The sequence below is a fragment of the Ahaetulla prasina genome, chromosome 7 (genome assembly GCF_028640845.1).
Source record: "Ahaetulla prasina isolate Xishuangbanna chromosome 7, ASM2864084v1, whole genome shotgun sequence".
Classification (NCBI taxonomy): Eukaryota; Metazoa; Chordata; class Lepidosauria; order Squamata; family Colubridae; genus Ahaetulla; species Ahaetulla prasina.
Window position 1 is genome coordinate 83,226,785 of NC_080545.1, and position 16,629 is coordinate 83,243,413.

At 43.3% G+C, this 16,629-nt stretch overlaps 1 protein-coding gene across 1 annotated transcript in view; it reads right to left on the bottom strand.

Moving 5' to 3' along the window:
• Positions 1-7,246: 7,246 nt before the first annotated feature.
• Positions 7,247-16,629, bottom strand: part of NINJ2 (ninjurin 2) — a 95,753-nt gene continuing 86,370 nt past the window's right edge. Inside the window, exons 3-4 of the mRNA XM_058190263.1 lie at positions 10,021-10,198; positions 7,247-8,658 (exon numbers count right to left, since the gene is read on the bottom strand). Coding sequence (XP_058046246.1) covers positions 10,032-10,198 — 167 coding nt within the window. The 3' untranslated portion in view covers positions 7,247-8,658; positions 10,021-10,031. The remainder of the gene's footprint in view (positions 8,659-10,020; positions 10,199-16,629) is intronic.

Sequence of the window (16,629 nt, forward strand, 5' to 3'; positions counted from 1 at the left end):
AGAATACGAAGAACCAAATAGTTTCTCCCCTTATAAATTAACTTGTATGCCAGTCTCAACCAGAGATTTTCATTAAAGGATCGATCAAGCAAAATCTCTGGGAAATTTCCAAATTGGAAATTTGGAATCTTTATGAGAAATCATTAAAAATAATGATTTTTATTATTAAAATAAAATAAATAAATAAATAAATAAATAAAATCATTGGCTCTGATCCGTGCAAACAAGTATGGTTTTAAATGAATCTGCTGGTTTATGAAATTTAGTAGTCTTTTTTTTTTTTTGTAGTCTTTAATAGTCTTTTTGGTCTGATCTGGTTAATTTGCTTTTAGATCCCAGTGGGTAGAATTGCACCCTTCCTTCCTGAACTGGCTGTTTGAAATTTTGGGAGTTCTAGCCCTAACACATTTGGAGGACACCAGGTGGGCGACAGCTGATTAAACCTGTTTCTTGCATGAATCAGGATAAAATAATCAAAATGACACTAAATCATGGTTGCTCAGCATGAAATTTGAAACTGTTTAAACTGATTTCAGATTCAGCTCAAAACTCAGGTGGATCCTCTAGGTTTGGATGACATGTTTAACCAAAAAGACGGTTAAAATTGTGACTGAAGAGCCATGAATGAATATTCATTCAATGAAGACACAATCATTTCCTTTAACCAACTATGAATAGTTCAAGCTCTATAATTATAGGTAAATCCCAGGGTAAATGAAGCAAATAAATTTATGTGAATTTAGGCCATTAAGAATGAATTAGTTTCACATTAAAGGCAATTACTAGTTTTAGACACTGCCCTAAATCATAAGGGGTTGTTTCATTTTGGCTTAATGTATCTGTAATCAGTCAATTAATTTGGTTAATCAACTGTGATTAAATCAGTTATAAATTAATGCAAAAAATATAGCTAATCACTAACTCCTCATTTCCAATGATTTCCTGTATCCCGTTTGGGTGACAAATTAATGATAATGCTTAGAGATCTGAAATGTGTTTAACTCATCCCTTTTGTTAGGATTCAGGCTTGGACCTGAGGCAGAAACAACACTGGTCATTCTGTGGATGATAATTGTTGGAACCTGGAGTGTGGGGCATGTGCCTTCCTAATAGCAATAGCACTTAGACTTATATACCGCTTTACAGTGCTTTATAGCCCTCTATAAGAGATTTACAGAGTCAGCCTATTGCCCCCAACAATCTGGCTCCTCATTTTACCCACCTTGGAAGGATGGAAGGCTGAGTCAACCTTGATATCAAGGTTCCAGAAAAACCTCTTCTGCATAAAAAAACTTAGAAGCCATTGTTTTTCAGAGTTCTTTACTAGCATGAGGAAACTGGCACACGATGAGTGAAATTCCAAAACTGAACTTCCGGATTCTTTTCCCAGTTATACAAACCCCAAGAGTCCCACCCCCCTCACCCCTTTGATGATCACATGGTCCCACGTTCTCCCAGTTCATTCAAATATCTTCTCGCCACTCTTCCTGCAGATGTGAACACCATCCGACCTTGACCGCTTGAAGAATGTTACCATACCCCTTAGCCCCCCTTCTTCCCCTCAGGGGAAAAATGTGGCAGCGTCTGGAAACCTAAAGTCTAGTATGGTTTCCAGGCCTGACAGGCATCCCCCCTTGGAAAAGAAGCTATATCCTAGGAAAGAAAAAGAGTTGATAAAGAAGAGTGTCAATGGTCTACACTTCCCTTCTACCCCCCCCCTCCCCTCTCCAAGAGGTTTTTTAGGTTTGTCAGGGAAAGTGTCGTGAAATTGTTTAATCAAATTGTCCGCATTTACTTTCCAACTTTTGACCCAAGTAGATTCAGATAATGGATATCCCTTCCAGTGGACTAAATATTGTAATTGACCTCTGTATAATCTAGAGTCAAGGATTTTCTTGATTTCATAGTGGGTTTCACCTTGGATTATCAAGGGTGGTGGGGGAGCGGCAGGTTGAGGTCTCAGACCAGACTGTCTAGCAGGTTTTAATAAGCTGGTATGGAATACCGGGTGTATTTTCCCCAACATTCGAGGGAGCTTGAGTTGGACAGTAACGGGATTAATAATTTTTACAATGGGGAAAGTACCCAAAAATTTTGGACCAAATTTTCTGCTGGGTATTCTCAACCTCAGATACTTAGTAGATAAAAAGACTTTATCTCCAATGCGAAAAGGGGGTTGAAGGGAACGGTGTTTGTCAGCTTGGGCTTTGTAATTCCGAGCTGTCACAGCCAAGGCCTGGCACACGATGAGTGAAATTCCAAAACTGAACTTCCGGATTCTTTTCCCAGTTATACAAACCCCAAGAGTCCCACCCCCCTGACCCCTTTGATGGTCACATGGTCCCACGTTCTCCCAGTTCATTCGAATATCTTCTCGCCACTCTTCCTGCAGATGTGAACACCATCCGACCTTGACCTCTTGAAGAATGTTACCATACTCCTCAGCCCCCCTTCTTCCCCTCAGAGGAAAAATGTGGCAGCGTCTGGAAACCTAAAGTCTAGTATGGTTTCCAGGCCTGACACTTGAGCCTGGTGAGATTTGAACTGCCAATCCTACCATCCTTGTGGTTATGTTCAATATCATTGATCTTAATATCCTCCAGGATTGCCTGTATACTTTCCTGGTGGAGACCATGTTTTGCAGTTGTTCTGCTTCTGAATGAGTAATCCCAATTAGTAGATGTTCCTGTGGTGGCTCCAAAATTGGCTAATGCAGGGTTTAATCTTCTCTCTCTGGTTATTCAATAGCAATAGTACTTATATACCGCTACATAGTGCTTTACAGCCCTCTTTAAATGGTTTACAGAATCAGCATATTTTTCCCAACAATCTGGATCCTCATTTTACCGACCTCGGAAGGATGGAAGGGTGAATCCATCTTGAGCTGGTGAGGATCGAACTTCTGGCAGTGGAATTCAAAGTTAACCTGCAATACTGCATTCTAACCACTGAGCCACCACAGCTCTTATTCAAGTAGTGCTATTTGACACTTGCAAGGACTCACAAATGATTTTAGAGTTATCCTCCCTAGCCTTGGCATTGTAATTGCTGTGGAACCTAAACCCAGGAGGAGCAAATTTCCAACAGAACTACTCCAGCTACAGCCCTCTTGTTGCTCAGTGAGATCCCCGGGAGAACTGCCAAGTTTTAGTGCCAGGTCATGACTAGCTACAATATTGCCCCATAGAGAGCTGGCATTTATAGATGTACTTTTTATATTGAGAGTGTGAAAATCCGACCTTGACCTCTTGAAGAATGTTACCATACTCCTCAGCCCCCCTTCTTCCCCTCAGAGGAAAAATGTGGCAGCGTCTGGAAACCTAAAGTCTAGTATGGTTTCCAGGCCTGACACTTGAGCCTGGTGAGATTTGAACTGCCAATCCTACCATCCTTGTGGTTATGTTCAATATCATTGATCTTAATATCCTCCAGGATTGCCTGTATACTTTCCTGGTGGAGACCATGTTTTGCAGTTGTTCTGCTTCTGAATGAGTAATCCCAATTAGTAGATGTTCCTGTGGTGGCTCCAAAATTGGCTAATGCAGGGTTTAATCTTCTCTCTCTGGTTATTCAATAGCAATAGTACTTATATACCGCTACATAGTGCTTTACAGCCCTCTTTAAATGGTTTACAGAATCAGCATATTTTTCCCAACAATCTGGATCCTCATTTTACCGACCTCGGAAGGATGGAAGGGTGAATCCATCTTGAGCTGGTGAGGATCGAACTTCTGGCAGTGGAATTCAAAGTTAACCTGCAATACTGCATTCTAACCACTGAGCCACCACAGCTCTTATTCAAGTAGTGCTATTTGACACTTGCAAGGACTCACAAATGATTTTAGAGTTATCCTCCCTAGCCTTGGCATTGTAATTGCTGTGGAACCTAAACCCAGGAGGAGCAAATTTCCAACAGAACTACTCCAGCTACAGCCCTCTTGTTGCTCAGTGAGATCCCCGGGAGAACTGCCAAGTTTTAGTGCCAGGTCATGACTAGCTACAATATTGCCCCATAGAGAGCTGGCATTTATAGATGTACTTTTTATATTGAGAGTGTGAAAATCTGAGCTTGGAGCAGAACCTTTAAAATTAGGAGCTTCTTTGCTTCCTGTCTTCTATTTCAGCACATGTTCTAATTCTTCACAATTGCTTGAAAAGATTGAGTCTGAAGGGCACTAAAACAAAATTAGCAATGTCAACAATAAATATAGTTATGGCTCCTTAGAGGCTGACAAACTATTTATTGCATGAGCTTTTATGAACCCATTTCTCACTTATATAGTTATTTAATATCAGATTGAAAGGGAAGGCATATCTTTTATATTTTGACGCATATATATATATGTAGGCCCAGACAAGATAACTCCTTCTTGCTTAAAAGTCTGTGCTGACCAATTGGCCCCCATCTTCACCCATATTTTCAATAAATCACTAGAGATGTGTTATGTTCCTTCTTGCTTCAAACACTCTACCATCATCCCAGTGCCGAAGAAGCCCACCATCAAGGAACTGAATGACTACAGACCAGTTGCTTTAACATCTGTAGTCATGAAAACCTTTGAAAGGCTAGTGCTTTCCTACCTGAAAACCATCACGGATCCGCTGTTAGACCCCTTGCAATTTGCATACCGAGCAAATAGATCAACAGATGATGCTGTTAATATGGCTCTGCACTACATCCTACAACATCTTGAGTCTCCAAAGACCTATGCAAGGGTCCTTTTTGTAGACTTTAGTTCAGCATTCAATACCATCATTCCAGACATTCTTCTAACTAAGCTAAACCAGCTACAGGTACCGGAACAGACTTGTAAGTGGATCACAAGCTTCCTAACAAACAGGAAGCAGCAGGTGAAGCTAAGCAAGATCACATCAAATACCTGTACAATTAGCACAGGGGCCCCCCAAGGCTGTGTGCTCTCCCCACTTCTCTTCTCTCTGTATACCAATGACTGCATCTCCAATGATCCATCTGTTAAGCTACTGAAGTTCGCAGATGACACAACAGTGATTGGTCTCATTCGAGACAATGACGAATCCGCATATAGACAAGAGGTCGAACGACTAGCCTTGTGGTGCAACCAAAACAATCTGGAACTGAACACACTCAAAACCGTAGAAATGGTGGTAGACTTTAGGAGAAACCCTTCCATACTTCCACCTCTCACAATACTTGACAACACAGTATCAACAGTAGAAACCTTCAAATTTCTGGGTTCTATCATATCGCAAGATCTCAAATGGACAGCTAACATCAAAACATCATTAAAAAGGACAACAAAGAATGTTCTTTCTGCCAACTCAGTAAGCTCAAACTGCCCAAGGAGCTGCTGATCCAGTTCTACAGAGGAATTATTGAGTCTGTCATTTGCACCTCTATAACTGTCTGGTTCGGTTCTGCAACCCAACAAGAAAAACACAGACTTCAGAGGATAATTAGAACTGCAGGAAAAATAATTGCTACCAACCTGCCTTCCATTGAGGACCTGTATACTGCACGAATCAAGAAGAGGGCCGTGAAAATATTTGCAGATCCCTCGCATCCTGGACATAAACTGTTTCAACTCCTACCCTCAAAACGACGTTATAGAGCACTGCACACCAGAACAACTAGACACAAGAACAGTTTTTTCCCGAAGGCCATCACTCTGCTAAACAAATAATTCCCTCAACACTGTCAGACTATTTACTGAATCTGCACTACTATTAATCGTTTCATAGTTCCCATCACCAATCTCTTTCCACTTATGACTGTATGACTATAACTTGTTGCTGGCAATCCTTATGATTTATATTGATATATTGACCATCAATTGTGTTGTAAATGTTGTACCTTGATGAACGTATCTTTTCTTTTATGTACACTGAGAGCATATGCACCAAGACAAATTCCTTGTGTGTCCAATCACACTTGGCCAATAAAAAAATTCTATTCTATTCTATTCTATTCTATTCTATTCTATTCTATTCTATTCTATTCTATTCTATTCTATTCTATTCTATATATATGCATTCTCTTGGGATAAAATAGGTTCCAGCTAACCAGATAATTAACTTTTATTGTTCAAGATATCAACTCACAAACACAGCGAATAACAATGAATACAGTATTGAATATATAGAAGCTATACATTACCTTTTAAAATCCCTTATTGTTTTACTAGGCTAACTATTAAACAAATGTATACAGCTGCCCAAGTACATATAAGCGACCCAAACCTTAAAAATGGAAACACTGTCATGGAATGAATTTATCATGTAATGAATTTTGCATTTTTGTCCTACAACATTTAAAGAACAGGTAAGAAATTACATAAAGATTAGAGAATACTTATAGACAAAACAGAGGGGAATAAATTCAGTAGCTGGGAATTCTAGTAATTTTATTCCCAATATATGAGAATATCATGTTCATAAAAAATAGATCGTACAAAATCCTCTAGTAATATGTGAGGAAGTATAACTTCAATAAATATTTCCTTGGAAACATATGCAAAATTTCTTAAGCGAGTCAATTCAGCCGATATTGTATTCAGAGCATTGCGCAATCTCTCACTTTCTTGGGTTAATCAAGAAGCAATCTGGTTGCATGACGATCAAATAAAGTAGAAAATAGAATAGAATGTGAGCTCTTGGATATAAAAAGCACACTATAAGGAAGACAAAGAACTGGAAATATAAATACCAATTTGCCTGCTCTTCTTGAATCCAATAAGCACTAGGGGGAGTTATTTACAGTACAATCCTTCTCAGAAACATTTCTAACCCAAAACGTAACATGCATATCATGTCTCTTGCTGACTCAAGTTTCTCTAAGACAGGACTAAATTAAACTTCTCTGGTGAGAAGAAACCAGGGGTGAAATCCAGCAGGTTCTGGAGAACCAGTAGCGGAAATTTTGAGTAGTTCGGAGAACCGACAAATACCACCTCTGGCTGGCCCCAGAATGGGGTGGGAATGGAGATTTTGCAATATCCTTCCCCCAGGAGTGGGGTGGGAATGGAGATTTTGCAATATCCTTTCCCTGCCACATCCACCAAGCCACACCAAACCCACCAAGCCACATCCACAGAACCGGTAGTAAAAAAAAATTGGATTTCACCACTGGAAGAAACATCTTACTTTCAAACAACTAAACTGCTGTGAGATTGGAATAATCCCTTCTGACCTCATCGTCTGTAAAGATTCTCACTAATCATCCAGGTAATGGTTGTCCCAAAGGTGCTTTTTCAGGAGGCAACTGGACTTTCTTGTTTTTTCCTTTGAAGATGTTTCTCTTCTCATCCAAGAAGCTTCTTCAGCCCTGACAGGATGGTGGGGAATGGAAGGATTTATATTCCTTGCAGACAGCTAGTCATTTGCATCCTTTTAAAGCAAGGGTCTCCAACCTTGGCAACTTTAAGACTGGTGGACTTCAACTCCCAGAATTCCTCAGCCAGCTTTGATTCTGGGAGTTGAAGTCCACCAGTCTTAAAGTTGCCAAGGTTGGAGACCCCTGTTTTAGAGGGTGCGGGAGTAGGAATGACTTTCCAGCGAAAAAAATTGCAGACTGCAGGAACCAGGAGCTCTACTCGCCCCAGTTCAGCTCCGCTGCGAATGCGCACATGCCTCCCGCCGGCCAGCTGGTCTTTGGGTCTGTGCTGTACATGTGGGGGGGGAGTAGCACATGCGGGGGGGCCCACGTGCACATGCACGGGGGAGCATCGCACATACGGGGGTGCACACAAATGCACAGGGAGGCACATGCACATGGGGCGCACGGGCATTGCATTTGAGGGTTCAGGAGCTCTTTGGGCACTTGGTCTGGAAAAGGTTAGCCATCGCTGCTGTAGGGCATTTACAGTATCACATATAGAGGCAATGCTTGCAATGACCTGTATTTTAACAAATGAAAATATTACTAAAAAATACAAATTTAAAATTAAGGTTCATGTGCTTTCTAAAGCAAGGCTGCTCTCCCCACCACCCTGCAAATGACATGGGATTATGGTTTCCAACTCTGTTATTCTATTTAAATGTGTCCCGGAATGTGCAATAATTCAGCAATGGGGAACTTATGGTCCTCATTGTCCTCCAGCTACCGTATAACTCCTATCATCTCAAACTATTGACTATGCAGGCTGTGACTAGATTCCAACAACTGTTCACGGCAATAGATTTCCCATGTTGGTATAGTTTTGGACTGTTTATGTTTAGGATTATGCCTTTTCTCATCAGGTTGCTTTAGTTCAGGGGTGAAATCCAGCAGGTTCTGACAGGTTCTGGAGAACCGGTAGCAGAAATTTTGAGCAGTTCGGAGAACTGGCAAATACCACCTCTGGCTGGCCCCAGAATTACTTTGCAATATCCTTCCCCCCAGGAGTGGGGAGGGAAAGGAGATATTGCAATATCCTTCCCCTGCCACGCCCACCAAGCCACGCCTACCAAGCCATGCCCACCAAGCCACGCCCACAGAAAAAAATAGTAAAAAAAAAATGGATTTCACCACTGCTTTAGTTGTATGCAATCTTTTTTCCAGAATGATGTGTAGAGCTGGTTATGGAATGATAGATTAGAAAAAGGTTGAGAGAAAAAAGGGAGCTTATAAATGGAACAAAATGCCCTTCAGGCTTGAGGTCTTTCAGAGAGATCTCTCCGTCAACTGCCGTGTGCACCATTCTGCAAGGAAAATCAAAAGGTTAAGGACTGTTATGCACACTGCCCATCCCAACACAATGTAAAGGGGGTAAATTGAATAAACTTGTGAAATATTTTTTTAAAAAATGTTATAAAATATTTCTCCACCTCTATGCCCAAAATGGCTCCCAGAGCTATTTGTATAAACTTGATTTAAAAAGAAGTGTTTGCGCTGCATTTTTTTTTTCAGTACTAAATGAAACGATTAATACACATGCACACATCATGATATTCTATTTTAGAATTGGCAACTTTATCCAAGATTATCGTGGAGAAAAATCTATCTACTTCAGGGGTGGGCAACCAATAGCAACTTTATAACTTGTAGACTTCAACTCCCAGAATTCCTGAGCCATGGGATTCTTGGGAGTTGAAGTCTACAGGTTGTAAAGTTGCCATAGTTACTCACCCTTGATCTACATCAGGGGTGTCGAACTGGCAGCCTATGGGCTGGATGCGTCACGCATAGGCCACACCCATCCCAGCTCCACAAAGGGGAAAAACGTTGCAATACATCACGTGATGGCAACATGATACGGCTAGTTTGACACCCGTGATCTACATGGTTCATAAGACTTGACACTGTCTTGCCAGCGCATGATCAATCCATGCAAATCATGCAAAGCAGAGCAAAGTATTAGAAATACCGCCCAAAGTATATTAGACATGAGGTAAGAAAAAAGAAAAGAAAACATGACTAAATCTATTTTACACCAACATTGTTCGCTGTATCTTTATAAAATGCTTTTGCTTCAATTACATCCATATTCTGATTCATACGTCTGTTTTTGTTGTTTCAACTCTTAACTTCTCTCTTTTGTGGATGTCATTAGCTCCCTCCAACCACAAGTTTCCCAATCTTCTTCTTCCTCTCAACTCATTCACTCTTCCTTCAAGCGCTTCTTTTCCAACTCCGTTCATATTCAATCTCTCCATATGGCAAACTATCTTAATGTGCGTCTTTGGGATGGTCACTTGCTTTTATATTCAGCCTCGATTCATTCAGTCCTCATTTGTTCTTGAGCCCTTATGTTCTTTTAGCTTTTATGTAACCCCCTGATCTCAGATACACAGCCCTTTTCACTTATTTTGGTATCCTTTCCCTTCAGAAGACTACATACTTTCCCCTCGGACCACTACACGCTACCTTCTATTTTTTTACCCATCTTAACATTTCTCTGTCCATTCTCCCAATGGATATTGGTAACACTTTACCAAGTTACTTTTCCTCAAGTAGCTAACTAGACAGCTGATAGCTGAAAGAATGGGAAGAAAAATGGGTCCACCAAGAAATGTCAACCTAGTCAAACGCAGAACTAGCTAGGAATTCCATCCCCTTCTTACCCTTTCAAGAGTCAGTAGAATCTCCGTCCATAAGAGTTTGGATACAGCCCTGTCTTCTGCACCCCAAAGGCTGTAATGAAGATGTTGATAATGACTGTGATGAAAACGAGGACCGTGGTAACATTGTTGAGCAAGTCCAGACGCTGCTGTTTTGCCACATCGTTCAGATTCAGTCGAGCTATAAGCATTAAATCCAATCTGGTCAAAATTTCATATAGAAGTATTTTGTTTTCTTGACCCCTCCCTCCCTTCAATTACAGGTGCCTTTCCTCTAGGACTCAGAAAACACTAAAAATCACAAAAATGCATTGAATGATTTTATAATTTCTTGACTATTAAGATGGTCTTATTTGATTTTTCTCCCAAAAAGGTCAAGGGCAATAAAGCATGTTGTCCTTCCCAATCCTATTTGTGATTATTTCCCCTCCCACCCCCCATCTACAAAACAATGAGATGTAAAAATTGAGAAACAGGGATTCGATTAGTTATGGTTGCCTGTCTTGACTTGCATATTTATAGCTAAATCAAATATTTCAGAAGCAAATTGCAAATCCCCAGTTCTCTCTCCTCCTTGAATTTCTCACTGCTTAGCAAAGAGGAGAATGCAAAAACAATACATTTCCTTGATGTAATATAAGTTTACACCACTCTTAAAATAAAACGTGCATATGGAGAACAGGTGACAGGAAACATGTGGCCCTTCCTGATTACTTTCCCCCCCTCCCCCACAAGGAGCAGGATTTGCTGTCATGCAAATGACATGTGGAACCAATAGCAAAAGGCGTCTTGGCGCTTGGGGAGCTGCCCAACCAGCTAGTGATTTTTCAACAAAGTTTGTTTAACTGAAAAACCAAAATGCAACTCTCCATCCAAAAGGGCCTGATTGCTTTTTAAGAACGGATTGGATGACACTGAGCCATTGAAAATACACACACACACACACACACACACACACACACACACACACACACACACACACATATATATATATGTAGGTCTTTGGTTATTCGGGTTTTCTCCTGCGTAAAATTGGAAGTGTCTTGGCGACGTCTCGACGAAGTCTCATTCGTCATCTTCAGGCTTCAGCTTCGTGCTTCTGGAAGCTGAAGCCTGAAGATGAATGAGACTTCGCCTTCCATTGAGGACCTGTATACAGCACGAATCAAGAAGAGGGCCGTGAAAATATTTGCAGATCCCTCGCATCCTGGACATAAACTGTTTCAACTCCTACCCTCAAAACGACGCTATAGAGCACTGCACACCAGAACAATTAGACACAAGAACAGTTTTTCCCCGAAGGCCATCACTCTGCTAAACAAATAATTCCCTCAACACTGTCAGACTATTTACTGAATCTGCACTACTATTAATCGTTTCATAGTTCCCATCACCAATCTCTTTCCACTTATGACTGTATGACTATAACTTGTTGCTGGCAATCCTTATGATTTATATTGATATATTGACCATCAATTGTGTTGTAAATGTTGTACCTTGATGAACGTATCTTTTCTTTTATGTACACTGAGAGCATATGCACCAAGACAAATTCCTTGTGTGTCCAATCACACTTGGCCAATAAAATTCTATTCTATTCTATTCTATTCTATTCTAATATATCATATATATATATATATATATATATATATATATATATATATATATATATATATATATATATATATATATATATACATATATATACACATATATATATATATATATATATATATATATATATACACACATATATATATATATATACACACACATATATATATATATATACACACGAGTCACTTTTTGGAACCTCCTCCCCGTTGGTCAGAGTTTTTTAAGAAGCTAAAAGCCAAGGGGTGCAGGATCCATGCATGTTGGGAATGCTAACAATCAGCCTCTATATATAGAAGAGAGTTTCTATTGATACAGCAGGACTGCAGCTGTATGGAGCTCAAGTTCACGACCCTGTCATTCCTTTCAATGCCAAACACATAAGGAGAGAAAGACTGGCTGCTTTTATCATGCAAGGGCATGAGGTGGTGGGGGGGGACGTGGAGGGAAGAGGGGGGAAGCAAGGGGAAGGAGCACGGAGGACCAACCCAGACAGTGGCGGAGACGGCTTCCTCTATCTGTAACCACAGAGATTCAGAGAACTATACTAGAGCAATTACAAAGGGAAGGAAAGAACCTCTAGGGTGGCGGGTTTATTTAAGAAATGAGGTCGATGCAGGATGGTGTGTGGGCAGCTTCGGCTGCAACAAACACATCCGTGTTTTCATGGCTGCTGACAGCAAGTAGCAGAGTCTTCCCATGAAGAGCACTGTGATGGAAATGTGATTGCTCCCTCTGACCTGGTTAATTGCAGGCTTCCAAGCATAGTATTGTTTAAGGCTTCGCTTCTCATCAACTCCAGCTAGTCTAGACAAGGACTGATAGTAATTGTAGTCCAACAGGGACTGGGGAGGCAGCAAACTCGCCATTGATAAATCCGTTGGATCTTAAATTGCGCGAATTTTAAAGATGGAACAGGAGAAGATATTGGAGATCCCTGTTTTGTTTAAGCAGTAGGAAACTGTCTTAATGTCAGTGTCAAAAATTTTCGTAGTTCTTCGATTATAGCTTATCTAACCAACTACTATTTGTATTCATATACAAACACTACAGTAGGTTTCATTTAAAACATATACAGTAGTCCTCGATTTACAGCAGTTCATTTAGTGACCGTTCAAAGTTACAAACAACGGCATTGAAAAAAGTGACTTATGACCGGTTTTCACAGTTACGACCTTTGCAGCATCCCCACGATCTTGTGATCAAAATTCAGATGCCTGGCAACTGGTTCATAGTTATGACCGTTGCTGTGTCCTAGGGGCATATTATCACCTTTTGTGACTTTGCTTGTAAGTCAATGGGGAAGCCAGATTCACTTAACAACCAGGTTACTAACCTACTGTTCTGTCCCCACTAACTACAACCAAGCAGACACGCGAGCTGACTATATCTGCCAGCAATTTACTCCGATGACAGATATCAGTTCTGGCAACGAACCTGCGATTGCCTGCCAAGTTCTCTTATCTCCTCAGAATAGCGTATTTCTGCAGTTCAAAAATAAACAGAAGCCAAAGTCTTAGTCTCAAAATATTGCAGCCAAAATTTCCAAGAGTCAGTTTTTGTCCATCACAAGAAGCTATAGAGCAGCTCCTCCTGCTTTTATACCCTGTGGGGTGTGGCTCTGTGACTCAGCACTCTGTAAGCCTGCCCCACCCCTTCTTTTGTTGTTCCCGCCTCTCCTTTCTGCGATGCCTGGGATTTAACCAGGACTGATTGTTAACAGCTGAGTCTTGAGGCAGTTCCTGGGAGGGGGAAGGTGCGGGAGAAAGAGGCCTCGTCATCTCCTCCACCTGGCCTGCCTCTGGGACCTGGAGCGGAGCCAGAGAGGAAGGTCCTGCGGAGGGAAGCCCTGTCGGCTCTTCCCCCTCACTCCCTGAGTCACTCTCTGCCAGGAGGCCAGGCTCAGGGGCTAAACAACACTTACTAGCTGCGGGGATTCACTTAAGAACTGTGGCAAGAAAAGTTGTAAAATGGGACAAAACTCACTTAATAAATGTCTGACTCAGCAGCAGAAATTTTGAGCTCAATTGTGGTCGTAATTCGAGGACTGCCTGTACTTTCAATGCCCTAAAATAATTATATTCTAGGAAAAAGTAATTATATACATTATTTTTTTTTCTTTCATGTATAAAATATATTATATTTGGGCTTTTATATTCTTTTGAATGACCTCCCATTATACAAAACTGATGGCTGGGCCACAAAAATTAATTTCCCATGGCCTTTCTTATTAAGTCTTTCAACCAGTGGTGGGTTTCAAACTTTTTTACTACTGGTTCTGTGGGTGTGGCTTAGTGGGCGTGGCTTGGTGGGCATGGCAGAGGAAGGATACTGTAAAATCTCCATTCCCTCCCTAGTCCATGGGAAGGTTACTGCAAAATCCCCATTTCCTCCCAATCAGCTGGGACCTGGGGGGCAGAGAATAGAATTTTTACTACCAATCAGAATTTTTACTACCGGTTCTCCAAACTACTCAAAATTTCTGCTACAGGTTCTCCAGAACTGGTCAGAACCTGCTGAAACCCACCTCTGCTTTCAACAGTAGGATGATATCACTGATTGGATGTAGAGTTGAAGTTACTTGCATTTTTATTTATTTATTTATTTATTATTCGAATTTATATACCGCCCTATCTCCCAAAGGACTCGGGGCGGTTCACAGGCATATAAAAACATCAATATACAAATTAAAATAGTCATTAAAAAACTTATTCTAATGCCCCAATTATTAAAATGGAAATATAAATATTAAAACCAATTTAAAACCCCTATAAATTTAAAATCTAAGCCAGTCCTGCACAGATGAATAAATGTGTCTTGAGCTCGCGACGGAAGGTTCGGAGGTCCGGAAGTTGACGGAGTCCTGGGGGGAGTTCGTTCCAGAGGGCGGGAGCCCCCACAGAGAAGGCCCTTCCCCTGGGCGTCGCCAGACGACACTGCCTAGCTGACGGCACCCTGAGGAGTCCCTCTCTGTGAGAGCGCACGGGTCGGTGAGAGGTATCTGGTCGCAGTAGGCGGTCCCGTAGATAACCCGGCCCTATGCCATGGAGCGCTTTGAAGGTGGTCACCAAAACCTTGAAGCGCACCCGGAAGGCCACAGGTAGCCAGTGCAGCCTGCGCAGGATGGGTGTTATGCGGGAGCCACGAGGGGCTCCATCTATAACCCGCGCAGCCGCATTCTGGACTAACTGCAGCCTCCGGATGCCCTTCAAGGAGCCCCATGTAGAGGCGTTGCAGTAATCCAGGCGAGACGTCACGAGAGCGTGAGTGACCGTGCACAGGGCATCCCGGTCCAGAAAGGGGCGCAACTGGCGCACCAGGCGAACCTGGTAGAACGCTCTCCTGGAGACGGCCGTCAAATGATCTTCTAGAGACAGCCGTTCATCCAGGAGGACGCCTAAGTTGCGCACCCTCTCCATCGGGGCCAATGACTCGCCACCGATGGTCAGCCGCGGATTTAGCTGACTGTACCGGGATGCCGGCATCCACAGCCACTCTGTCTTGGAGGGATTGAGCTTGAGCCTGTTTCTCCCCATCCAGACCCGTACGGCCTCCAGACACCGGGACAGCACTTCGATAGCTTCATTGGGGTGGTCCGGTGTGGAAAAGTACAGCTGGGTGTCATCCGCGTACAGCTGGTACCTCACACCGAACCCACTGATGATCTCACCCAGCGGCTTCATGTAGATGTTGAACAGAAGGCGAGAGGATCGATCCCGCGGCACCCCACAAGTGAGGCGCCTCGGGCCCGACCTCTGCCCCCCTGCCAACACCGACTGCGACCGGTCGGAGAGATAGGAGGAGAACCACCGATAAACGGTGCCTCCCACTCCCAATCCCTCCAACCGGCGCAGCAGGATACCATGGTCGATGGTATCGAAAGCCGCTGAGAGGTCTAATAGGACCAGGGCAGAGGAACAACCCCTATCCCTGGCCCTCCAGAGATCATCCATCAACGCGACCAAAGCCGTCTCCGTGCTGTAACCGGGCGGAAACCGGACTGGAGCAGGTCTAGATAGACAGTTTCATCCAGGTGCAAGGAAACTGATATGCCACCATACTCTCTACAACCTTCGCGCGGCGGGTTGGAGACCGGACGATAATTACCTAAAACAGCGGGTCAGGAAGGCTTCTTGAGGAGGGCCTCACCACCGCCTCTTTCAAGGCGGCCGGAAAGACACCCTCCACCAAAGAAGCGCTCGTAATCGCCTGGAGCCAGCCTCGTGTCACCTCCTGCGTGGCCAGCACCAACCAGGAGGGGCACGGGTCCAGTAAACACGTGGTGGCATTCAGCCTCCCCAACAACCTGTCCATGTCCTCAGGAGCGACAGGGTCAAACTCATCCCATAAAATGTCACCAAGACCACCCTCAGCCGTCTCACCCGTATCACTGCAATCTTGGTCCAGACCATCCCGAAGCTGAACGATTTTATCGTATAGATAACCGTTAAACTCCTCAGCACGTCCCTGCAACGGGTCATCCCGCTCCCCCTGGTGTAGGAGGGAGCGGGTCACCCGAAACAGGGCGGCTGGGCGGTTATCTGCCGATGCAATGAGGGAGGAGGCGTAGCTACGCCTCGCTTCCCTCAATGCCACTAGGTAAGCCCTAGTATAGGACTTCACTAGTGTCCGATCAGCTTCTGAACGGCTAGACCTCCAGGAACTCTCTAGGCGTCTTCTCCGGCGCTTCATCCCTCTCAGCTCCTCGGAGAACCAAGGAGCCGGTTGGGACCTGCGCCGGGTCAGAGGCCGCAAAGGCACGACACGGTCTAAGGCCCCCGCCGCGGCCCGTTCCCAGGCCGCAACAAGTTCCTCAGCCGAACCGTGAGCCAGACCCTCAGGAAATGGCCCAAGCTCCGTCCGGAACCCCTCCGGGTCCATCAGGCGCCTGGGACGGAACCAACGTGTCGGCTCCGTCTCCCTGCGGTGGTGAATGGCGGTCAGAAAGTCCAGACGAAGAAGAGAGTGATCTGACCATGACAAAGGTTCAGTGACTAT